Source organism: Chelonia mydas, chromosome 1 (genome assembly GCF_015237465.2).
Source record: "Chelonia mydas isolate rCheMyd1 chromosome 1, rCheMyd1.pri.v2, whole genome shotgun sequence".
Lineage (NCBI taxonomy): Eukaryota > Metazoa > Chordata > Testudines > Cheloniidae > Chelonia > Chelonia mydas.
The window spans coordinates 108,849,616-108,876,417 of NC_057849.1; the positions used below are offsets into that span (position 1 = coordinate 108,849,616).

General features: G+C 40.0%; 1 protein-coding gene across 27 annotated transcripts in view; it reads left to right on the forward strand.

Moving 5' to 3' along the window:
- Positions 1-26,802, forward strand: part of MCF2L (MCF.2 cell line derived transforming sequence like) — a 268,042-nt gene that overhangs the window by 186,095 nt on the left and 55,145 nt on the right. For 25 of the 27 annotated variants that reach the window (XM_043535854.1, XM_043535846.1, XM_043535862.1 and 22 more), the window contains exon 4: positions 22,425-22,515. In XM_043535854.1, coding sequence (XP_043391789.1) covers positions 22,425-22,515 — 91 coding nt within the window. Of the gene's footprint in view, positions 1-21,693; positions 22,164-22,231; positions 22,325-22,424; positions 22,516-26,802 lie in introns of those variants that run through there. The other 2 variants (XM_043535856.1, XM_043535859.1) reach the window with 2 other exon arrangements.

Consider the following 26,802-nt stretch of genomic DNA (forward strand, 5'->3'; position numbering starts at 1 on the left):
TATGCTTTGAATGCCTGAACTATAACCGTACACATCCTAATTCAAAGAGATCCTGGAATACTTTGTGTGACTCTGAAAAGTACTTATGCAGCATGAGATCATAATGCAGGAGACCAATAGCAAGCACAACAGCAAATGGAGCAGATGACAGTTTTCATCAATGGTGCAATCAGGATAGAATCTAGGAATGGGAGAAGGGGCGGGCAGGGAGAAGGAGGAAGGAAATAGTGTTTTAAAGTGTATATGTAACTTCTTATCTGAACCAATGAGAACCTTAAAACAGGTTCCTTTTCCTTTAGATAAACAGGAAGGCCAAGGTTAGGGCTGGTTCAGATTTTTTCTGTGCTGCTTCATCCATGACTAGTAAGGGAAGGGAGTAGCTACCAAAAACAAAGCAAAGATAAGGCCCCGCAAGGCATATATTTTTAATGCACATTTCTAAAATATACTGATACTTACATGTACAGGATTCTAGTGTAGCATGAAAACAGGAAATTATAGCATGCACACTGCTGTCATACTATTCACTCAGACTGATTTTCTCCAATAGACTACTTTTATAACTTTGATTTTTAATATGACTGGTTCTCAGTTATGTGGATATTATGCTTTCCCTGTTGGCTGCTAGTTCATTAGTTGTTATGGATGAAGTTTAGCATTTATTGCCAGGAGCAGTCACAGAATTTTTTTTACTCTGTATTCAGTTTTTAGCACAAACCACTAGAGGCCGCTATTGGACATACAATGCCCTGAATGATATGGTTTTAAATTTCTTTAACAAACTGGAATCTCTTCTCCCCTTTTTCTCTCTCTCCTGTATATTCATTCTAATGGGAGTTCCTCCTTTATTAAGGAGCGCAGATCTCCAGAACTGTTATGTGACCATCATAAATATGCTTTTACCACAAGTTCATTGTAGATCATTTTTTAGATGGAACATTGCATGCGCATGAATTGGCAACTTTAGGCTGGAATAATGCTCTAGCTGTGGTTGTAGGTACGTCTACACCTCAAGCTGGGCATATAATTCCCAGCTCGAGGAGACATAATAGCTCTAGCTCTGATTGAGCTTGCGAGCTAGAAAGAGTATAGCAGAGGCAACAGCAGGGGTTAGCTGCCCTGAGTATGGTCCCATCTGAGATGCTATGCATGTAGGAGGGGCAGCTGGACGCTCGCACCATTTTGCTGCTCTGGCTACACTCTATATCTCTTCAAGCTGGGAATCATACACCCAGCTCATTTTAGACATACTCTGTGCAATGTGAGCTAATTTTTTCTTCTTCCTCCTTCCTTTGATGTTCTAGAAATGCTGCAGAAAGTTCTAAGCTGACAATGAGAGAGAATTCAAATGATCTAAGACCCAATAAGTGATTAATTATCATTAACTCACATTTGTATAGTGGTCTACTTGTTCAAAACACTCTATAGGCACTAACTAGTTAAACCTTACAACATACCTTTGAGAAAGGTGGATAAGTATTTGTCACAGATTGTCACAGTTCAGGGGTGCAAATCCAGACCATTAAGGGGTTGTCGTCTCAATTCCTGCAACCCTGGGTGCCTCACAATGCTTTGCTGCTGTAGCTCCCAACCTTGGCTGCTCACAGACAGCCTACCAGCATGCGGGCCACATCCTGAGTGTCTGTGTGCTGCTCTGGGCCAACTGCTCTGACCCCAGCAGCCTGGCTGCAGCCCCACTGCCCCACTCTGGCTTCTGCCAGCCTTGGTTACAACCAGCAGGGTAACCCGAACACACACTGCAGTTCCAAATTTCCCCAAAACTATGTGCCCTGAAGTGTCCAGCCCTCTCTGGGACAGCTCAGAGATATTATAAGGTTTGTTTGTTGTTCTAAAAATGCAAAAGTACATCACAGGTAAACCTAACTGGGGTGAATACATGCTTCCCTTTAAACGCAGCACTGAGTTGGTTTATAGTAAAATAAAACAAATGTATTAACAATAGGACCTAGGTTAAGTGATGCCAAGTAAAAGGAATAAAGTTAAAAGGGTTTACAAACAAATAAAAGTGAAAACTTGCATCTAAAAGTCAAAACCTTAATTTAGCAAGGTATTGGCTTTGTTCAAGATGGTTTCTCTCACCAGTTGTTGTTCTTCCCAGCCATGGCTGGCCTTTCCTGAGTCAGGACCTTCCACAAAAGTACAAGACACTGGCTTCCCTTGTCATCTTAGGTGAAGATCTTTACCTAAGCAGGTTTCTCACCATATTCAGTTCCAGGGACTTCAACCCCCCTGTCCTGGGTTGAGGACCCATCTTTTTCATCTTGCAAAACCTGTGGCCTCTTGTGTCTGCCTAGTAATGGATGTCAAAGGGGGCTTTTGTCCTTGCTTATATCTCCCAGAGTTCAATGACTTTGTTTCAAGAGGTAGGGTGATCTTATTCTGTTCTTCTGTTCCTGTGGGCTTTGCATCCCCTGCATGATTTCTTTGTAAATGGGGCTTGCATTGTTTCTGATTCCACCATGCTTAATTTACATAGGAGACAGGTAGATAGCTGTGGCATTCTCTCTTGCCTGGGCAGACTGTAAAGCCTAATATCAATGAGTATGCATCATTCCTCATGTGTTTAATACATACGTTTCACAATATTAATCACCAGCATGTCATTAGCTTTCAGGAAAGACCTCACTCCATACACTTTTATAATCTAGTAATGTAGTATACAGTCGATGCCGCTGCTTAACACTTGAGGTTAATTTCCCCGCCCCCCATCCCCCCCCCTTTTTATAGACCAATAAACCTTTGAAATGGATTCTTCTGAAAAGTAAAACCCAGACCAAGCTTCTCGTGCTGGGTGTAGACTCCATGCTGTCTTCTCCCCCACTCGTTACTGTGATGGGCCTTTGTTTAGATCCACCCCTTTAACATCTCCCCCTGACACACCTGGGTTGAACACATTTTAGTTATCATTCCAGCATATCTCTGTAACTCTTAATACCCATCATGACACGTAAATACATGATGCAAGAATATTAATGATCAGTAAGTTATTTGTTTTCAGATGATACCTCATAAGCATGGCCCTACCAAATTCACAGCTCATTTTAGTAAATTTCACAGTCATGACATTTTTAAAAACTTGAATTACACGGTTTCAGATATTTAAATTTTAAATTGCATGGTATTGTAACAATTCATGAATATGTATTTTAAGATGGCAAAATATAAACGAGTAAAGCCATCAGGTTAACAAAAGCAGGTGGGGAAAAAAAGTGCTGGTTTCAAGTGTCATTATTTGAATGTGAGCATGGAACATCCTGAAACTGTCTTTCTTCATTCCCTGTCTCTGCACTGAAAACACCTATCCGTGTTTAGGCATAGCTCTCTCTGCATCCATGAGTTTGTTGGAATTGTCAGACAGCGCCGAGCTATCCTTGCAAGATGGGAGATACTGCTTCCGCTGAGTTCCAAAACTGCAGCACAGACAAAGTACAGTCCACTTCCTTCGTGATATTTTTGTAAGCAGGAATCTCCAGGCTACAATTCTCCCCAAAGCCAGGAATTGCCTTAAGCGAGGTTAAACTGCAAGCCTCAGGCAGGCAGCCTTGATGTGCAAGAGAGGAGACAGGAGACTACTCCCAGCTTGTGCCCCTGAGGCAGGGAGTCAGAATTTTGTTTATAAACAGAGTAATTAACAGGTGATTAAGATAAGATAGGTCTGTTAGAATGTTTCCTAAATAAATTGGCTAGTCTCTAAGGTGCCACAAGTACTCCTTTTCTTTTTCCTAAAGTTAAATCATCTGTTCCAAGCTTGGTGAACTGCAAAAAGTAAGTAGCCTAAATGATCTAAAGTAATTGTAGATTTTTCTACAGTTGTTTCAATTGTTGTATTCAAGAGGTAGAAACAAAAAGTTACTCAGGGATCCTCGGGGATCGGTCTTGGGACCAATCTTATTTAACATTTTTATTACTGATCTTGGCACCAAAAGTGGACGTCTGCTAATAAAATTTGCAGATGACACAAAGTTGGGAGATATTCCCAACACGGAGGAAAACTGGAATACCATACAAGAAGATCTAGATTACCTTGTAAACTGGAGTAATAGAAATGGGATGACGTTTAATAGTGCAAAGTGCAAGGTCCATGCATTTAGGGACTAACAACAAGAATTTTTGCTGTAAACTGGGGACTTATCAATTGGAAGTGACAGAGGAGGAGAAAGACCTGGGTGTATCGGTTGATCACAGGATGATTGAGCCCTCAATGTGATGCATACATGAAAAAGGCTAAAATGGTCCTGGAATGCATCAGGTGAAGTATTTGCATTAGAGACAGGGAAGCGTTAGTACCATTATACAAGGCACTGGTGAAACCTCATCTACAGTACTGTGTGCAATTTTGGTCTCCCATGTTTAAGAAAGATGAATTCAAACTGGAACAGGTACAGAGAAGGGCAACTAGGATGATCTGAGGAATGGAAAACCTACCTTATGAGAGGAGACTCAGAGCTTGGCTTGTTTAGCCTAACCAAAAGAAGGCTGAGGGGAGATATGGTTGCTCTCTATAAATACATCAGAGGGATAAATAGGAGAGGGAGAGGAGATATTAAAGTTAAGCACCAATGTGGACCCCAGAACAAATGGCTATAAACTGGCCATCAACAAGTTTAGATTTGAAATTAGGCGAAGGTGTCTAACCATCAGAGGAGTGAAGTTCTGGAGCAGCCTCCCAAGAGAAGCAGTGGGGGCAAAACACCTAACTGGCTTCAGAACACCACTTGATACGTTCATCAAGGAGATGGTATGATAGGACTGCCTACAATGGTGTGTGGCCCATCGCTGTTTGCCTGTAGCAAAAAATCCCCAACAGCAGGAGACAGGACACTGGATGGGGCGATCTCTGAGTTACTACAGAGAATTCTTTCCCAGGTATCTTCCTGGTGGGTCTTGTTCACTTGCTCAGGGTCTAACTGATCACCACATTTGGGGTCAGGAAGAAATTTTCCCTCAGGTCAGATTGGCAGGGACCCTGGGGGTTTTGCCTTCCTCTGCAGCGTGGGGCACAGGTCACTTGCAGGTTTAAACTAATGTAAATGATGAATTCGCTGTAACTTGCAGACTTTAAACCATGATTTGAGGACTTCGGTAACTCAGACAGAGCATAGGGGTCTTTACAGGAGTGAATGGGTGAGATTCTGTGGCCTGCAAGGTGCAGAAGATCAGACTAGATTATCATGATGGTCACTTATGACTTCAGTAAGCATATCTGAGTAAAAATATATATTACAATTTTAAACCTAACCAGTGTCCCTTAAGTAACTTGCCACAAGATGTCAGAACTTGTTAGTATTACAGCTGAGTTGTTGAATACTGAATTTTCTTTCTTGATATAGGAATTAGATACAGTGCTCCTGTCAGATAATTTCTAAGTTATTGTCTGCAAAACAAACCATAGAGTGTTCAGTTGCCTAAATATCCCCTGGAATCATGGTTAAAGTCTCCCCTTCCCTCCCCTGCCCACAAAAATCTGAAATGGCGCCCCGGGCAGGCATGGAATTTTGCGCGGACACACGTGGCTCCATTGGCCTGACTGAAGCCTCCCTCTTCCACTCCCCCTCCCCCCTGAATATAGAAGTCAAATTACACCTATGGTTAAATCCACCATCAACAGGTGCATTTGTGCAGGATCAAAAATATGCACAGCTTTTAGGATCCCTACTGCAGGTTGTTGAAACTTTTGAGACATTTTTTCTACATCACTTGACTCTTCCCCATAGCAGTAATATTGTCTGAGCTTCTTTGCCATGAAAGAAAACATCTGCTGAGCACTACATTTAACTCAGCAATGTCAGTGATTTTTTGCTTAACTGCACTTCAGCCCAGAATAGTATATCCATTTCTTTGTTGTAAGCTTGGTGGATTGTGACATGTTGAGATTTGAACCAAGTGATTAAGTCCACTAGTCCTGTGGCATTCTTGGCAACAAACTGAACTTCCTCATTCAGCTGAGCATCGTTTAGAAGGATTGAAAGTTCTTTTAAAACCTGCATCTTCGGTGTCAGTGTCAGTTCTTCTGAGAGGAACTCTGAGTAGTTCTTCAGGTGAGCTGCATGGTATTGTACAGCCTGAAACCAGGAATTCCAACAAGTAATTACTAGCTTTGGGGGAAGTGCAATGTTTTGTTCCCCGATTTCAGTTATGTTTGCAATGTACTGCCTGGATTGAAGATTGTGGCTAGGGCGGTATTTAAAGATCTTTTTAATGTAGCTGACCAGTTTATCAACTTTACCAAAGAGACCTACAAAAAGTAGAAACTATGTCAAATTACAAAGGATGAATATAAACAACTAACTCAAGTATGTAGGGACAAAATTAGAAAGGCCAAGGCACAAAACGAGATCAAACCAGCTCAAGACATAAAGGGTAAAAAGAAAACATTCTACAAATACATTAGAAACAAGAGGAAGACCAAGGACAGGGTAGACCTGTTACTCAATGAGGGGGGGAAATAATAATAGAAAATGTGGAAATGGCAGAGGTGCATAATTACTTTTGTTTTGGTTTTCACCAAGGAGGTTGGTGGTGATTGGATGTCTAACGTAGTGAATGCCTGTGAAAATGAGGTAGGATCAGAAGAGGCTAAAATAGGGAAAGAACAAGTTAAAAATTACTTGGACAAATTAGATGTCTTCAAGGCACCATGGCCTGATGAAATGCATCCCAGAATACTCAAGGAGCTGACTGAGGAGATATCTGAGTCATTAGCGATTATCTTTGAGAAGTCATGGAACACAGGAGAGATTCCGGAAGACTGGAAAAGGGCAAATATAGTGCCAATCTATAAAAAGAGAAATAAGGACAACCCAGGGAATTACAGACCAGTCATCTTAACTTCTGTATAATGGAGCAAATAATTAAGCAATCAGTTTGCAAACATCTATAAGATAATAAGGTGATAAGTAACAATCAGCATGGATTTGTCAAAAACAAACTATGTCAAACCTTGTGGATAGGTAGACGTGGTATATCTTGACTTTAGTAAGGCTTTTGATACTGTCTCGCATGACCTTCTCATAAACAAAATAGGGAAATGCAATCTAGTCTGACCTCCTGCACAAGGCAGGCCACAGAATCTCACCCACCCACTCCTGCGAAAAACATCTCACCTATGTCTGAGCTATTGAAGTCCTCAAATCGTGATTTAAAGACTTCAAGGAGCAGAGAATCCTCCAGCAAGTGACCCATGCCCCATGCTGCAGAGAAAGGCGAAAAACCTCCAGGGCCTCTTCCAATCTGCCCTGGAGGAAAATTCCTTCTTGACCCCAAATATGGCAATCAGCTAAACCCTGAGCATATGGGCAAGAGTCACTGTATTAGACAACTAAATCTAATACAGTGAGCGATTTACCGAAAACCTGATTCACCATATAGAAGGTTCACCAGTCCCAAAGGACCAGACGCTTGTGCCCAGGTCAGTATGAATCTCAGATCTTACCCAAATATCACAGTCAGCCAATCCTTAACTACAGTAGAACCTCAGAGTTACAAACACCTTGGGAATGGAGGTTATTCATAACTCTAAAATGTTTGTAAATCTGAACGAAATGTTATGTTTCTTTCAAAAATTTACAACTGAACATTGACTTAATACAGCTTTGAAACTTTACTGTACAGAAGAAAAATGCTGCTTTCCCTTTATTTTTTTAGGAGTTTGTTTAGCACAGTACTGTACTGTATTTGCTTTTTTTATGTTTTGGTCTCTGCTGCTCCTTAATTGCGTAATTCCAGTTCCAGATGAGGTGTGTGGTTGACTGGTCGTTTCATAACTCTGAGGTTCTACTGTAAATCTAAGATTTATTAATAAAAGGAAAAAGAAAGAAGAGAGTTATAAATGGTTAAGAGATCAATGGACATACAAATGTATGTAAAGTCCTTAGGTCAGTTTCCTAGAAAAGATAGTGAGGCTGCTGATTTGTAAAAGTTTTTCTGGAATCAATTCAAAGGGTTATAGTCCAATAGATAGTTCATGTGTAGAGTCTGTTAGTTTTCCCATGAGAATTCCAGGGTAATCCAGGTATCTACCTGGAACCCTTGGTTGTATAGTTTAGACCTTTCCTGTTAAAGTTTAAGCAGGCTTGACATGAAAGGATCAGGCCTGAGGTTTGTCTTCTATAGCTCTTCTAGCAAGCTGACAAGCCGCCTCACAGAAATAGTCACAGCAGGGCTTTCCCCAGAGGAAGAATAGGCCATGTAGATAGTTTATGGACCATTTCTTTGAAGTTAATCTTCTATTTCCTATGCATATACAGGTAAACTAGTTACATTTATTTACATAAGGTAATTAACCGGTCCTCCATTATAACAGAGATAGTTAAGCTGAAGGCCATGTAGTTGATATTAGTTTCCTGCAGTATCTCACATCTTTGATTTTAAGGTTAACTGGACATAGATACATATATAATATAAGGCAATTAAGACACAAAAGGGAATTAGCATCTAAAAGCTAATTGGGTTAGATTGGTAAAATTCTAACAAGATACAGGTAAACACAGACCAATACATGTAGCAACTGTTCTTTGCCCTGGTCTACACTACATGGGGGGAGTCGATGTAAGGTACGCAACTACAGCTACGAGAATAGCGTAGCTGAAGTCGATGTACCTAGATCGACTTACCGCGGTGACTTCATGGTGATGAGTTGACTGCCACCGCTCCCCCGTTGACTCCGCTTGCGCCTCTCGTGGAGCTGGAGTTCAAGTTGATGGGAGCATGCTCGGGGGTCGATTTATCGCATCTAGACTAGATGTGATAAATCGACCCCTGATATATCGATTGCTACCCGCCGATCCGGCCGGTAGTGTACACTTACCCTTTGATTCTCATCAATACAAAGTGAATGAGTTGTGGATTACTAGCCTAATTAATGTTTCTTTGATACCCATACATAAGTGGATTGTCTTGATTACAGGTGCAAAACCTCTTGTTAAGCTGTTGTGGGTCACATTCTGGTTGGCTGGTCTGCCAATGTCACAAATGTGCTATCTGCAGCCCTTCCTGCTTCGATGACTTTCCAAGTCTAAGTGGCGCTGAGCTGTTGGCTGCCCTGTGTGATCCTACAAAACAATTTGTCACCATTGACATATAGAAAATTTGGCTTCCAAATTCTTTCACGTGATTTGCTGCAGTAATGATAGTAGGGTTTTTTTATTTACTTTGGACACTCATTTTACAATAATTTCACTTGTCTCATGGTAGGCTACCAATTGAGACCACTATGCTACAAAACTGCCCCAGATGCCCATATCTACCAATCAGTGAGTTGAATCCTAAGTGGTGTTTGCTGCCTTAAAGTATCAGTCAATAAATCCTGACAAGTTTATGACCTTTCTTTTTTTTTATATTGAAACAAGATAGTAATCGTACCTGTAACGGTATGTATAACTGCACTGGATTTTACTATAGGGTAAAAGTACACAAAAGACCAGATTTCACAGTTTGCGATGCGTTTTTCACGACCATGAATTTGGTAGGGCCCTATTCATAAGGCATAGTTTGTACAAAGGTTATTAAAATAGTGTGTAAGGTGTGAATACAGGGGTGCTTAGTGTCAAAGTATTATTCCCATTTTATAGATGGGGAAGCTGGCAGAAAGGTGAGATGACCTGCCTGTTACTAGAAACAGCAAGCCAGTGGCAGATAAAGATTAGACTTTAGCAAGACGTGAATCCTATATTGCACTTGCCCCTCCACATCACATTCTCTTCTTTTGATGGCTTTCTAGCCTCCAACCAGAGCAGGTACAACTGAGCAAGACCTGGATATGCCAATTCCCATAATTTTGTGCAACATCATCCTTGAACGTATCAAACAAACAGTCCTTCTACTTAGAGAAGAACAAGTAGGTTTTAGACCACTGAGCTCATGTGCAGACCATATTATTGTTCACAGACATATTATAGAACAAAGTGAGGAGTGGTAAGCACCTCTTGTGATAGATTGACTCTTCTGTCTACATGAACATATTGCTGAATGGATGCAAGGTACAGTTATTAAATAAAAATCTATTTTATTTTCACCTAAAACAGATTATTATTTATCAGTCATTTTTCAGGCAAAATTTGACTTGTATGTGCAACATGTGCCAGAACCTAAAATTAAAATGGAGTTGGCTGTCCTTGTACCTTGCTTCAAGATAACAAACACCCAGAATAGAGATCTGAGAATACTGAAAGTCTCATGAAATTGTAATTTAGGAATCCTTCATTTGCCAGCTGGTAGTGAGAGCAGGCCTCCAAAAGTTAATGTTCAAGGATATTTAAATCACTTAATGTGAAATTAGATCTGAAACTAGACATTGCTATCAAAAGGATTTTCCATGTCTCTCTGTAGTGGCATCCTTCAGTCTTCCCAGTGAAAGAGTTTTTCTCAAATTCGGGATCATAATCTTTTAAAAATACCCTATTGTTCTTCACTCAGGTTTTTTTTCTTTGCAGTGAGGGGCAGGGTGGAGGGACTTAAACATCTTGCAAGCTGAAAGAATTAACACAAAACTTTTAAAGAAATATTTCTGTTTTGGGGCTTCACATTCTCCATACATTTGCCATATTCAGTATGAAATTATGATGGATTATATACAGTTAAATTCGGGGTGATTCACCAAAAGATTAAATTTCTTAAATTTCTGTTCAAAGGTCAGGATGATGCTATACGTTTTTTGGATTGTAGAGTTCGAGGTGACGGGTCACCAACATGAATCAGATTTGAAATGTGAGGATATAGTTTGCTTAAGGAGACAGCTATGCACATAGCTCTGTGAACCTGCCAGATATTTAAAGAATTTATCTGGATCTTTTAATTTTATGCTGCAGTGACTTATTATTTATTGTTAGAAACAGTTTTGCCCTCAGATGTGTGACCTCGCTGAGAGTCTCATACACGCATCCATGGAAAGAATTTGGCCCTAAGTTATTTTCTGTCTAAACAGTTAAGTGTCACGATGATATCATACAGTTGTATTTATAGCTATCACTGGGGAAATGGTTTCATTATATTTGCTTTCTACCTATATTATTTCTTTGCTACAAATATTCTGAGATGTATACCAACCTAAAATTCTTGTGTGCCATAAAAACAGTAATACTGGGGTGGGGGGGGAGGAATTAAAAAGAGAAGTAAATGTTTAAAATGGGTTCAGTAGTATGTCAACATTACAGAGTTTTGGAGGCCAGCAGCAAAATTACCTGTCCAAAAAGATGGATAACTTTCTCCTTTTGTTCTGAGGGTTAAGATAGTGTACCACCCTTAATATATAACACCCCCCCCCCCAAAAAGGAGTGCTAGAAAATATAAGAGAGTCTATATTGATAGAAAATGTCCAGAGGCTGAAGATGCTAGCCAAAGAAGTGATCTTATAACCTTGTACAAGACAATCAAACAGCTCACGGGAAACTTTAGCTGTACTAGAGGCCCTGTTAAGGATGCAAATGGAAAGACTCTTAGTACAGAAGAATAGCAAAGGAAAAGATGGGCAGAACATTTTCTGGCTATTTTAAATAGACTAAGCCCAAGCAAACTATTAGAAATATGTGATGAAGACCTACCACTCTAGACCTTGATGCGGATTTGGGAGATATTACAATGGAAGAAGTTAGAAAAGCCATCAGTAAGCTCAAAAATGGGGAAGCAGCTAGAGAGGATAACATTACTGCAGAGCTGCTCAAAGCAAGTGATGAAACAGCCCCCCTGTCTCTTTGGGTAGAATGTGGAATGAAGAAAAGAACCCAACCTAGTGGAAGAGAGGCCTTATAGTAAAATTGCCAAAGAAGGGTGACCTTACCACCTGCAGTCACTGGAAATGAATCACATTACTGTTAGTCCTTCTTAGAGAAGAACAATTAGGTTTTAGACCAGTGAGCTCATGTTCAGACCATATTATTGTTCTCAGATATATTATAGAACAAAGAGAGGAGTGGTAAGCACCTCTTGTGATAAATTTTATAGATTTCCATAAGGCTTGTGACAGTGTACACAGAGACAGTCTTTGGAAAATTAAGGCATACTATGGAATCCCCAGCAACAATAATTAGAATAATCAAGGATCTATATGATAATGCCACATGTGCAGTCAGAGATGGTGACCATATCAACCAATGGTTTTCAGTGACATCTGCAGTATGGCAAGGGTGTATTATGTCCCCATTATTGTTTGCACTGGTCATTGACTATTCTTGAGGAAAGTAACCATAGAAATCAACCAAGAAATTGTATGGACAAATGATAAAGCAGAATTGGATGACCTCCTTTTTGGTGATGGCATTGTCCTGCTTAGTTCAGCACATCACTTAATGGAAGAAAAGACCCACCTTCTGGCTGATACAGCAGAACAAGTTGGTGTGTTCCTCAACAACAGAAAGACAAGATATATGGCTATCAAAGATTTGGAAAGGTAGTATGATTGGCACCTCTGTATGACACAAAATTACGGATTTTTAACCTCAGCATTGTCTGCCCTCCTTTATAGAGCAGAGTCATGGAAATCTATTAACAAATTCATTTAAAAGTAAATGCCTGTGGAAGAACTTCACAGTCCATTAGAACTTTTAGAACATTAGAACAAAGTTTCTTTTAACATCAGACATTCTGAGTAGACCAAACCAATCTAAAGCATCAAATATGGTAAGACAACAGACATATTTAGAACATGGTTTAAGGATCCCACCAATTTGACTTCCATGGCAAGTGAAAAGGTGGATGCTACCTAGAAAGAGAAGCTACGGTTTCTAGAGAGATATTATACAGAACAATAGGCAAAAAAGGCAAATCCATGAATATGGTACTTGGAAGCCTGAGAAAACCAGCACAAGACTGAAATATACGGAAGAAACTATTGGATGTCCTATGCACCTGAGTGTGTGGGAGGATAAAGAAAAAAGAAAAAGATAATTGAAGGGAGCCACTTCATCAGAAGATTGCAAGGCCAGTCCTACACTTTCTCCTGCTCGTGGTAGATGACAGAGAAAGAATACTGTATTTTGCTTTTAAATAATTTCATCATTTAGGTATTATTAAAAATTGAGATGGGATTTCTTTTGTATACTTCTGACATAAAGAAATTTTAATGTAGTTATCGAAACTATTCTAATATTTTGTCTCACGGCCTATTCCTTAAGAAAACTGCTTAAAAACGTTCAATTAATACAGTTTTTACAAGGTAAAGTATCTAAAATATGTGTACAGCATTACAAAGTTCAGTGCTCAATTTAGACTTCATGTTTTAAAACATGCATAACATATCATCTTAGTAACTGTTGACTCTAGAAAGTTTATGCCTTACCCAGGTGAAAGACCAAACAACATACATCTTCACCGAATAACATTACTTCTTAGTGCTTATTATTTCTAAAGTGAACCTAACTAGATGGTTTCCACGGTGAAGCCAGAACTAGTATTATGAGTTACAGAACTATTTCCAAAGTCTAAGTCCTGAAGCATTCAAAGTAGAGCTTTATGGAGAATGGAGAATTATTCCATCATTTATAGAAGAAGGTGCAAGACAATTTCACTATCTTTTGAAGCAATAATTTTCCAAGTTAACTGCCCTTGACCTTTGCCTGTTTTAGATGGTTAGCAATCCTCCTTCATTGGATCAAAACATAAAAAACTCCCAACAGAATGGAGAGGTAAAGAGCTAGATATAAGACATCTTATGGAGTTCACGTCAGGAAATTTTTTAGGCACTCAAATACCACAGTGGTGGATGCAGTATAAGAACCTAAACAGATTTTTAAAAAGCCAATTCTGAAGTGGTGGTAATCTTTGATGGAGAACAAATTAATAGTGAGACCTCTTCAGATACAGTTGTTCAGTGTCTAGCTAGTGGTCTTGATCTTGCAATTTGGGTTGTATAGTGTATTACCTTAAGCTATGAATTTCTTCTAATATTTTTAGTATGCTACATAGCACCCTAATATTTTCAAGTAAGTTACATAATACCCTAATGTTTTGCATCTGACCTATTTTCTTTAAGCTGAAGTTGCTGTAGAGGAGAGTTCTATTTTACCTAATTTACACCATAGTCATCTCCATGTTTTCGAGTGCTTTACAAAGCTTACATAGAGTGGATGAGTAGATTCTTGCTTCTCTTCTAGTTATTACTAGGACATATTAAAGGATTTATTGTAGTGTTGTGGAGCAGCTGTGACAAAAATATGGGGTTTACGTTTTGTCCTGGAAGTAGCCATTCTCATCAGCAGTAAAAGGAGAGTTCTAGAGTCACAAGCTGACTGGTGAGAGAAGGTTTTTCCACTGCTCCCAGGAGTCTCTCACTTGTAGCCAATGCTTCCATTGTCTGAGGAATGCAGACATTTTAGCAGATCTTTGAGGTAGCTCAGGTCCTGCCCATTGAACTTTTAAAGATCAGGACTCTTCATTCCCCCTGGAAACAAATCTTGCCAGTTGTTATCTGGTTTCTAAACGCCCATTCCTAAACAAGGTAACTGAGAGTGATGATGTTGGTTACCATTCCCAGTCTTCTAATAAGCAAATGAAGAATCATCTCTGACGTCACTTGGCCACATCTGCTGGAAATGCCTTTTACCATCAAAGGTGCCAGGAGACTCTCTGGTGTCTCTTGACACATGAAGATCTGCCTTGGCAATCTGTTTATCCGTTACCTCCAGGCTTGACCTCTGCAGGGCATTCTGTCTGGGAATGAAACCAGAGGTCCTGATAGAGCTCCAGCTGGGCTCAGAATACAACTACTCACCTGCTGAGGAACACAGATTGCTGTAAACATGTCACCCTGGTGCTCTGGTCACAGTGCTGGTTTGTCACTGAATACCGCTATTATTTATTATTTGTATAACTGTTGCTCCTAAGCACCTATTCAATGACTAGGACCCCATCGTGCTAGGTGCTGGTGAAGCAGAACAAAAGGATGGTCCTCGTTCACTTAAGTCTTACTGCCAAAATATTAGTTCAAGTGTTGAAAGTTTTAAATACCTAGCCCATTAGTATAACCAGGGAGAGACTGTAAGGGCAGGGAACAACTGACATGGATTATCAATTAACTTCCATTTGTTTTTAATAAAAAAAAAAATAAGCAACTTGTTAATATTGAAATACACTTCATTAAATCCACATCATTTAGTTAGTTATTTAGGTCAAAAATGATGTAATCCTGTCCTCTGTTTGAAATATCTGATCTCTGCTTTAGTGAGTTACTGTAGCAAGGCAATCTCTGTGTTGTTGTCAGTGTGGAGAGCAATATATGTAAGCAGTATTCATGCAACAGTATAAAAGCAGCAGAAACTTTTGGCATCTTATATATGTACCAGTTATTACCACCCATACCTTGGAGAAATGTAAGGATCTTTCAAATGATGAATACAGAATTGCTTCCCACACGCCATCTGGGAAAGTTGCTTTCTGAAACAGCATGTGCTATAAGCTCTCCCACCCTTTCCCCTGGTACATGAGATCATAAATCTTACAACAGAAGACAAAGGCGGGAGATGTCCCCTTAGCATAAAGCAGAAGGTTCACTGAATGAAAACTTCATCCATTGCTCTACACTGTCTGAAATATGTGCTTGCAGGGAAGGGAGTAAGGGGTTGTTTCAGTACCCCTCAGCCATCTGGCACTGCATTATGGGATACTGGCCTTGGAAAGGTGAGACCCAGCCTATGGTATATTTTTTTTTTGTCCCATTTACTTTCTTCTCCCTCTCTTCACTCTTCCTTCCGCCCTTTCCTGCCTGTAGTCTGGGAGCACTACTAATATAGCTGATTCAGTGCCTTTTTAGCTACTTTTTTTTTTTCTTGGTCCTGTTCTGTTTTGTCTGCTTACAGTTGTGCAGAGGATAGAGAATGACGCTCACCCGTGGTGTGTTCTTCTTTATTTTGGGAAGGGTGGGAGATGGAGGCAGCACATTGTCTGCTCGGTGGTTTTTTTTGAGTTTTACACATTTATAAATTGCCTTTCAGAATACAAATAAAGTACATAAAAGAAACCTGTATAAACAAATATCAGGGTATATGTGTATTCACTGAAAACAGGGTCTGACCCGCTCTGCTGCTATTAAGGTTGCCCATAACTTTCTATTCTAATACCAGTTTCCAGTAGCTTATAATTTTCACACACGTTAATTATTTTGGCTGAAATTTCCCATGCTTGCTGTCCAGTCTGTTTGGAAAATTTCAACCCAAATGGTTCTGCAGTTTGAGACCTAGATGAAGGGAAAATCAGTTGTTCGGTCAACCTTTTATTTGAAAACTCTAGCACCCCCAAGTTTCGGAGCAGTGACTTGGAATCTGGCAGATGGGTGGCCTTTGCCATCCCTGTGAAAATCCATTCAAATCTGGCCACGTTATTAGCTTTTAAAAAATTGCAGTTCATATCTGCTCAGCGTAGATTTGCTACAGCTTCTCAGCCAATAACTGGGTCTGCTACGGGCTGGGGCCAGGCACCAGAAATGAGAGCAAGACTTGTCTCTCTTGTGCTGTCAGTGCCTCTCCAGCTTCCTCCTCCAGCCAGTGAGGAGGAAGCGGCCCGATACAAATGCATAAGGGACAAGATCCAAATGGGGGGACAGGAGTAGAAGACTGGGACACAGAGTTGTGTGGGGAGACTGGGACTGGAGACTGACAGGCGGGGGAAAGAGAGAGGAATTGGGATGAGGGGAGCCTGGGGTTAGCTGGCCAACGAGACTGGGAGCCAAAGGGGGTGGGGACTGGCTGGGGAAGAAGATGGGACTGCCTAGGTGAAGAGAATGGGACTGGGATGATGGGGGAAGAGACAGGACTGGTACAAGGACAAGTTAGTGGGGACAGGATAGAAAGGAAAACACTCTCCTCGCCTGAGCCTGGAATGGAACCTAACATTCCAGTGTCTCACCATTCCTTTGAGGTTAGCAAATACAGGCAAGCTCATGAAGAAATTAATAATTCTGTATTCAGAGCAGGGATTGAATAGTATGCAGCAAATAAATCGTGGTCCACACATTGAGCAATGAGAAGGAAACAGCATATTGAATAGCCGCTCCTTAATTGATCGCCATCCACCCTGTGCACTGAATGAGGCAGGGATGTTGTGGAAAAAATAGCATATGATCATGTAATTAGACTGTAGCATAATGCATATGTATAGGGAGGTGAACAGGAAAAGGTGTGTAGGAAAAGACAGTGCTGCAGAGATTGCTAGTCCCTCTCTCCACAATTTGCTGAGTCTCTCTTTCTCTCTCTCCAGATGGGTATTTGAGGGAACAATAAAAATCTTAAGAGCAGATCTGCACGCAATAGGGCCTTAACAGTATGTTCCCAGTATTACTTGGTAATGAGACTTGAATTTTGACAGCAATTTTCCCTTAACTTTCACTTTTTTTTTTTTTTTTTGCACTCTAACCATACAGCACTAACTTTGTTATCCAGATAGGCATTGTGTGTATTAGCTCAAGTATTTTTCCTGAGGTTTGCCATTTACTTCATTATTATTTTTTATTAATTATATGTATTACTGTAGTGCCTAGGACCCCTGGGTCACAGACCAGGACTCCTTTGTACTAGGTGCTGTGCAAACCCAGAACAAAACAATGGTCCCTGTCCCAAGAATTAAATCACTGGAGTAGCATACAAAACCATATAGAGAGGCAAGGATACAGACTAACATGGCTACTACTCTGAAAAGGATAGTGGCAGAGTACTTTAGATTTGTTAGAATCATAGAATCATAGAATATCAGAGTTGGAAGGGACCTCAGAAGGTCATCTAGTCCAACCCTCTGCCCAAAGCAGGACCAATCTTCAATTTTTGCCCCAGATCCCTAAATGGCCCCCTCAAGGATTGAACTCACAACCCTGGGTTTAGCAGGCCAATGCTCAAACCACTGAGCTATCCCTCCCCCCAACTTATTTACTTGTTGTTAATAAGTACTTTATAGATAAGTTGCATCAAAAAACTATGTTAAGAGAATGTTAAAGTTGCAAAGCTAAGTGCTCAAAATTAAGAAACCCTTGAATTAAAGTTCCCCTTACAGCAACTACTGGTCCAGTGCATATTTTGCCAGGAACTTACGTAAATATTTTCTGGACAGCCAAGGAATGTTGGAAATAGAGAATCCTGTATTCCGATTGTGACAGTGCAAAGGTGTAGACAACAGAGCCAAGCACATAGATTTGTCCATTCATTCTGAAAGGCGAATTGGCTAAGTATACTTGGGTGTTCTATGTTAACAGACCTGCTTTCTATTATCAGCTCTGCAAGATGTGGCTGTGTGAAACTTTTCCACTACCCTATCTGAGAAATGGGGGAAAGATATTTGCCTCCTTCCTGAGATAGGGTTATGAGGTCTCGCTCAGTCATAAGAGCTGTGAAATGCACAGAAGTATTAACAAATGTCTGTGGAAGAGATGGAACTAGAACTCCTCCTGGCTCCCAGTCTACCTCATCTTCCCCTCAAGATGGGGCTATGCTGGCATCATGTCAGATGCTCTAGTTCTGTGCCTGTGATGCAGGAAGCTATGCAGAGCCTGGGAGCATGCTAAGTGAAGATGGCACATGGGGAGCTCTGTGTGGGACTTGGCACCATGCTTAATGCAGATGGAATGTTCAGAAATTTTAGAAGCAAGTTTCTGATAAACTCTACTGAACCTGTGGAAATGGCAATTTTCAGAGGTTTAAAACTTTGTCAAATCTGAATGATTTTTCCTGGGGACACCTCACTCCAGGAACATCCCCATTCCAAATTACAAGTCTCTGGAGGCACCCGAGCTCTTCAAAGAATCAATAAAAAGGCATTTTAACATGGTCAAAAACTACTTATTTTCCTATATTCCCCCCGCCTTTTCTTTTTTCTGAAACATTCAAATAAATTTCAACATGAGGAAGGGAGCAAGCATGGAAAATTTCAGCCCGAATGCTTCATGTGACAAAATTACAATCAACTGAAACAGGGAATTCTGAGTGGAAGGTGTTATACAACCTTAACCATAAGGTTCACTACCAGTTTCACCTATAATAAAATCCATGTGGTGGTAGTATTTATTTATTTATTTTATTTGTACTGCTGTCATGCCTAGCAGCCCTAGTCCTGGATCAGGACTCCACTGCACAAACACAGAACAAAAAAACTGTCCCTGGCCAAAGTGTTTATAATCGAAGTACAAGACAAACGACAACAGATGGAGTACTACAACGAAACAGTATTGGTCAGTATGAGGGGTTGTGGTCTTAGCACACCAGTGAAACTTGACAGCGGGTTGGACCACTAGTGTGCTAAGACCACAGCAAAGGAGAGTTTGAAGGCAGATTTTGAAGGAGGATAATCAGGTGGCTTTGGAGTTTTTTACGGGGAGCTCCTCCCAAGCATGAGAGGAAGCACACAGGTTTCTGCTTGTTTTGAAAACTTAACAAGTAGGTGATGGAGGCTGGCATGATTGGCTGATAGGAGGCAGAAATTGACTTCCTGATAGTGAATGAGAGATGCTAGGCTGGATAGGAACGGGTCTTGTAGTCACGTGGTAATGCATAGAGCTAGATGAAAACTTGTATTATCATGTACTTTTGACCATCTTGCCTGCCCTCTGCCTATTGATCCATCTTTCACTGGACTTAGTCTAACTTCCAAACCTCTGAGCCATTTCAAACGGCTGCCATTTTTAAAATAAAATTGCTTAAGAAATGTATGTATTTTTCCAGACTATGTGGAATTTCCTCCTCCAAATCACACTGGTAGTATTGAGTCTTGGACCAGTGACGTGTAAGGTCTGATATCTTGAAATCTTCAGAGCCATTAGGAGGAACATGGTTATGATTATTAGTAGTATTTCCAGTTAGTTTGTTTTTGTTTTAGTGCCCACATATGCTTTCCAAGAAAAAATGGTAAATTTTACACAGCCCTAGCTACTACAGTAATAGACAGTTAATGAAAATTCTCTTATAGGTCAAGTATTAAACCCCGCTACAGTGTTTTGTATGTGAAAGTCTGCAGCTGAATGTTCAGCAAAAATAGATGCCCTGCCTGGTGTATTGTGGGTAGAATTTTAAGACAAGAAGTTTGATTTCAATAGAAATGTTATTGCTTTGAAAAGCAGGGAAAGTGGGTTTCCTCCAAAATAGAAAAAGAAACAAACTCCAACTGTTACAATACAAAATTGTAAACTGATAGTGGTTTGGAGCCATACTGTTGAGATGGCCAATCTGAAAGCTATGTATGAATGGTCCTTGTGGCTCCATGCAGGCACATGGATTTGCCTGTGCAGAACAGCTTGCAGGATCAGGGCCTTAGGATGGATGCAGGAGCAACCCTGAGGTTCCTTAACTCTGAGCTACTGGCACGTGTTGTGGAGATGACTCCCTTGATCTGCAGCAATGGAGTGCATCCTGTCATTAGGACACGCAGGGATCAGTGTGCGAGTTAGCCATGTGTGGGGTCCAGTGAACCACATGGCCTCAGGCATTAACGTTTCCTTATCCATTTAATAATTAAATGATTTAACAATTCGAATCTGACCTAATCGGATATCAGCATTCCCTAGGTGGAGCATATAGGTTAAAAAAGTAAGAAGACTGATCAAAAATATAAAGACGTAAAGCATCATGAATCCCAAAATAAGCTATAGCTCACTATTTGAATATTTGCATATATTGCATAGGTTCATGTACTGGTAAATTTACAGGGCTAGAATCCACCCCAGATGGAGTGGATTGGTCAAGCTTATGAGTTAAATGCTGAAAAGCTGTATGTATCAATGATATAGACGCTCCCCGGGTTACGCGAGACCCGACTCTTATGCAAATTCGTACTTACGGAAAAAGTTCCATAAGCCAGAAATAGGATTTTTGAGTTTTGGAAATCTTTGCGTAACGTATGGGGGTATACGTTTCCAACTTGCACAAAATTTGAGTTACGCAGGACTTTCCAAAATGGAATGATTGTGTAAGTCGGGGGGCGTCTGTACAGTTATCCTAAACCAGAGGTATGAGTTAAAGGCTGCATGTCTTGGGTCTGAGAAGCTCAGGGGCAGCTGAAGCCTTTCTGTGGTAAAAGAAAATAAATGTTCTGTTGATACATATGTTGTGTAGATTTTTTTTTTTATTGTTAGTATTGTTTCTTTCCTTTCTCATTACTTTTGGAAGCCTAATTTCACTTTTTTGTTCCTATAAATATTTAGCCCATGCTTTTGGCCAGCTTGCAGTGAGGAAAAAAAGGAGGGGGGTACTAAGACCTATAATAGTAAATATTAATTCAGGAGACCACAGTTGGATGCCTGGAATTTTCATCCACCATAACACACAATAGTTATCTCTATTGAATGTAGCTAACAATATGTAACTCATTTATGATAAACCATCAGTGCTAAATAAGCAAGAAATATTTCCATACCATTTTACAAACCTGGAATAAAAAAGCACCATCGTTACAATGACAATAAACAAACCACGATTATATGTAATATTTACAAGCACAGCATACAGAGCTCCCTACAAACTATATAGTTCTGCATCAATTTATATTTGTTTTTTTTTAAATTGATTGCTGTGTTCAACTACAGTATATATTCTAGCATATACAAGTTGCCAAATATACCAAAAAATTAGCAATTCAAGTCAGTCTATCTTGTACTTGCCAGTCATTTTTCATTTCTGTTGTGATTGGCTGGCAGTCAAGTGCTGGCTTTACACAATTGGTTTTGATAGGAAATTGCAAAAAACGGAGCCGATCTCTTTATTTGTACTCCGTGACTGTAGCACATGAAGCTGAACAGAGCGGAGAAACAAAGCTTATCTTTACACAAGGATTCAAGTGTGATCTTTCTCACAGATGTTTCCATTTCAAAGAAGTGCATCTTATCTTACCTTTCTAGTGTGTGACTTTGAACTCTTAGATGCCTTTGGGATTTTTTGTCTTGGTGAATATAACAATTGCCCTAAGAGAAGATTTCTAACATGGACGACTATGAGAATTTCAGATGGAAGGACTAATGTAATGCATGGATCACAAAAGCTTGAGTTTTTGAAGGGATTAAGACACGAGTAAAATAAGAAGCCAGTCCAAAAAAGGAATAAGAAAACAGATGGAAAAGGAAAATGATTTTGTTTTTATCCAGGAATAGTGATACTGAAAACCATATGAAAGATGGATTATACTGGCAACAAAAATCCTGAATAATCAAAGGGGTTTATATTCCACTGAAATAATAATTGTTCAGGGTATGTGAAACCTTGCCTCCTGTGGATAAGCGCAATTTACAGCTTAACTGACTGACAAGCTGCATAGAATTCTTTTGGGAGTGCTGCATACTCCTAATGGTATATCAGAGATATTCATGTGTATATTTTAAATAAATAACTTGAGGCTCAGCACAAGAAAGGTTAACCTACTATTTTTTTAACTGTGAAATATTACTAGAGAATATCAGACCATTTCATCTGTATGTTTAACTATAGGTTTTTTTGCTCCCCCAAACTTAGTTTACAAGATGCTGGAATTGGATTTATCCTTGTCATAGATCGAAGGCAAGACAAATGGACCTCTGTGAAAGCCTCCATACTGCGAATAGCGGTGAGTTCTTTTTTTAGTTAAGGCCTTTATGGCAGGTCCTTCCAGTTGAACCTATCTCATATATAAAATGCAGTAAACATTTTTTCTTTTACCAAAGTGTTACAATATAATTTTTTGTTAGAGATACATTCGAACTGTTCTTACTTCTGTTCTGATTTAACCCATCAACACCCAGTGGTATGGCATACAGTATGCTTGTAATGTGGTCTGAAAAGTAGCTTCACCCCTACCTAGGTTCAAATGGAAAATAGCTTTTGCATTGGTAACCCAAAGCTAATAGAGCTGAGCCATGATCATTTCACTGATCAAACAAGCTTTGCTGATTTTATGAGGAGGAGGATTTTTTTTTAAAATGCCAGTTTTGGTTTAAATTGAAACTGCCTCAGTATTTGTTTAAATATATGAAACTCCATTTACAAAAGTACATTTATAGGAGAAGTTCTGTGGTTTAATATTTCAAAAGGTAGATGCTACGTACATTTAAAATCTGCTAATTCTGGTAACAGTTTTTAAACAGGTTTCAAAGAAAACTCAATAACAGGTGTTTTAGGTTGTTTCAGCATGCATTTCATAACTTTAAAAAAAGTTACCAGAGTTTAACTAACATACCGTTCAGTTATTAATTTTTAAAAATTAAATATAAACAGAATTGTTAAACAATGCAAGTTTTTATTACATAAGCTGCAAAAGAGAGGCATATCTAATAATAAAAAATGAATATTCACTTGTTTGCTGATCGGGTACTAATCATAACCCTTTCTTATATTTTTTGCCTCTTTCAATCTTGTCATGCTGGCATTAATTACCAGTATTTCAGAATGTTTACCAGTAAGTGCAAAAGCATAGAGCTGTAACCAGTTTCTGTGTAAGGGGTTCTCCTCGTGGGAGGTAAAAGCAAGTCAGAATCAAAGCTGCAAATTATTTGTCATCTTAGCATTGCTTCCTTGTTCTTGTGGCACTGCCACAAGGCTTCTTGTCTATTGCAGCTTTGCAATTTGTTTAAATAGGCTTGACAATATGATATTCCCATAATAGGACTTGGAATTTTCTGGATGTTAAAATATGTTTAATAAATCATCAAAAAATGCTGCAAAAATGAATCCTGATAGTACTTCATGAAAGTTTGAGATCCAGCATTGAGAAGATTCCAGTACTGAGACCTGAAAAGAGTTGAGATCGGAGTGGTTGGGGGTGATTAAAGAAATGGGATTCACTCTCACAAAAATCCAGCTTTTCTGTTTGATGATATAAAATCACAGTTGGTTGCAAAATTGCCTTTGATATTGTTTTTTTTTAGCAGCCATGATAAAGTTTAGAGCTTACACTAAGCTCTAATGTTGTGGTTTTAAGCACCAAGTACATATACAGTGCTCCATGTGTCGAAGAAATGGGAGATTTTTGTCTTTCACAGAACACAGAACCTGAATACCTACTCACTACGATACATATGAGACCTGTGATTGCAATGGTTGCTGGAGTCTTTGCTTGAAGAAGGAAGTTAAGTTTTAAAGGCAGAACCTGGCAAATATGCGTAGGCTGTTGCAATGGAATCATAAATGTTTCCTTCTCTTGTTCTGTACTGTTCTGTGTGCTATTTTAAAAAATAATTTTAAAAAAATCAATGATTCCTTAGCTGAAGTTGCACACGTGCTCAGCTTTGGCCTAATGCTGCTTCCATTGATGTCCATGACAAAACTCTCATTGTCTTCAGTGCTGAGCCCTTTTGAAAATTCCATTCTACAATCCCAAATAAAAATGTCATGGCTAGATAGCGATGACATTGTGACTAGACTGGCTGTGTATCATGGGAGACATTTATGAACGTTTTAGCAACTGCTAACTAGAAATTCACTTTGCTAACAAGAAATGCACTCACTTATATTTGTTTGTTGGGACTGCTCCTGTATACAAGTTTTGTCTGCGGCCCATAGATTCATTTAATCATGAAACAAAAGTAACTTAATGACACGTTGAAATTTTGTTTCAGGTGCAGAGACTCTGCATTAGCAGTGGCAAACAAAGAGCTAATGCCCTTATAACAGGGCACACTCCCCGCTAGGGTGTCCTTTCATGGCTGCGTATGGGGATTAGTTCTGCCCAATGTGATGCCCCCTTCCTTCTCTCAGCTCATGATGTAGCCCCTCATGCTCTCTAGAAGTTGCAGTGTTTCCTCTTCATGGCTTGGCCCTCTGACCAGGCCACTATACAGTTTTCCCCTTCCAGGGTAACAAAGTCTCACCAGACCAGCTGTCCATTGCCATTCCAGATAGTGTTCTGATTCAAGACTGTGCCACTTTCCTACTGGCTGGTAGGAGAACTTGAGTCCACTTGCTACTCTGGGTTCCAACCCAGGGACCCTACTATAAGTAGCCAAGCTCTGTACCGTCTCAACTTTTGCTGCCATTTCCCTGGGCCTGTTCCTACTCTGCCCTCCACAGGCCTTCTTCTACACCACCCCTCTAGGTAAACCCTTCCCTCAAGGTCAGGATGCCAAGGCTTCTGGTCCACCTCTGGGTTTCCTCCTTTTCTCCTCACTAGGCCCAGAGAGTGACTGCAGACCTCCCCACTACAGCTGCCTTCTGCTCTCACTTCCTGGCTTTATACAAGCCCTCTCCTACTTCTGTCCAAATGGCCTCCATCTCCAATTAGGGCTTGTCAGTCAAGCCTAAATCTCTCCCCAGGTGAAATTAGCAACTCTGGTTAATTAGCAACTCTGAGCCACCTTAACCCCTTCAGGGTAGTGTGGGGTGAACACCCCCATCACAGCCCTGTTTAACTATACTGCTTTCACAAACTGAGAAGGTGAATAGGATTGTGCAAACGAGGCAAGACTTCTGCCTGAGGATTCAGTTAGGAGCAAAATATTTCAGCTGTGGAGTTTTATGTAACACCCCTTGATGGTCAGTGTTGAGAGACGAGATTATCAATGAATCTCAGAAAAGAGAGGCCCTCACGCCAGAGTTGAAAAGTGGATCTTTCTTTCCCTATCATATTTTAGGGTTTTATACTGCCATCCATAAGCAGCGTATCTGAGGTGTCTTCCTCCAAAAGTCTGTTAGCAGTGGTGAAGTCCCCGATGGACTTTTCAGTGCCTCTGGCTCTCTTTCAGTTTATAAGAATATAACTTGGGGTAGGTTTTTTTTAATTTTTGTTGTTTAATGGGTTGGAGGGAGTGACTGATGATGTGCGTGCCCTCTGTTTGATAGAAAAGCTTTATCAAATAGTAAAGCTTTGCAGCATTTCCTAAAGGTGACCAAACTCTTGATTCATCTAATCTGCTCTGGAGGTTTGTTCCATGGCTGGTTCCCCTTGACTAAGAATGCTTTGTCCCCACTTCTTATGACCTTCATACTGGGGTTTGTGAGCTGCATTGTCCTGTAGGAGTGCAGCTCCGTTAGTGGTTCATGGCTCAGTCTCTCATGTAACTGGGGCTTGATCTATTAATTGCTTTGAGGACTAGGACCCAGGCCTTGAACTGGCAGCAGAAGTGGACTGGTGACCAGTGGAGGGACTAGAGCATGGATCCAATGTGCTGACCACAGCCTAAAAAACCATTGAAGAGCCAGGCAGTCACATTTTGTACTATCTAGAATCTTTGCACTTTTTTTTACAGTCGGCTTCAGGTGAATTAGGTAATCTAGACACTGATCTCTGCGGCCAAGGCCTGGGAGTGAAATTTCCTATTGAGCTGGAGATAAAAGAATATGTTATTAGTAACTGATGTTAGTCATACAAGCTTAGTGATGAGTCAAGCAAGACTCGTCCTGTTGAACCATTTTGATGAGTGGGAGCTGTATGACTTCATGGGACTGGGAGCTGGGGGGAAGTGTTCCAGCTAGTTCTTCACAGCATGCTCCCAGTCAACCACCATCACTTTTTGGGCTTGCATGGATTGAGTTTATACAAGCTGCTCTCCATTCAGAAGCTGATATTTTATAGGCATTGTGGTGTCTTAGAAGTGGTAGTGATTGCATCAGCAAAGAAGAATACGATTATGTTAATTTTCTCTCTGTATATTTTGTTTCTGATTGTGTAAAACTTAGGTTTTTTAAAAGATAAAGCTGTTTTATTACACTTGTCTCAAAATAACTATTATTTCCTTGTTTTGTTTGTTTACATTGTGTATTTAACAGCACTTTGTGTATAGACATTTTCACTATTTCCCTGATATAGTCAGTCAGTTTTCCCTTTTATTACATGGGTTTTTAACACACAAAAAGAGGAGAGAAAAATACTTTTTAAATGGGGTTGTAAAGCCACACGCATTATCAGGGAAACTTGAGAACA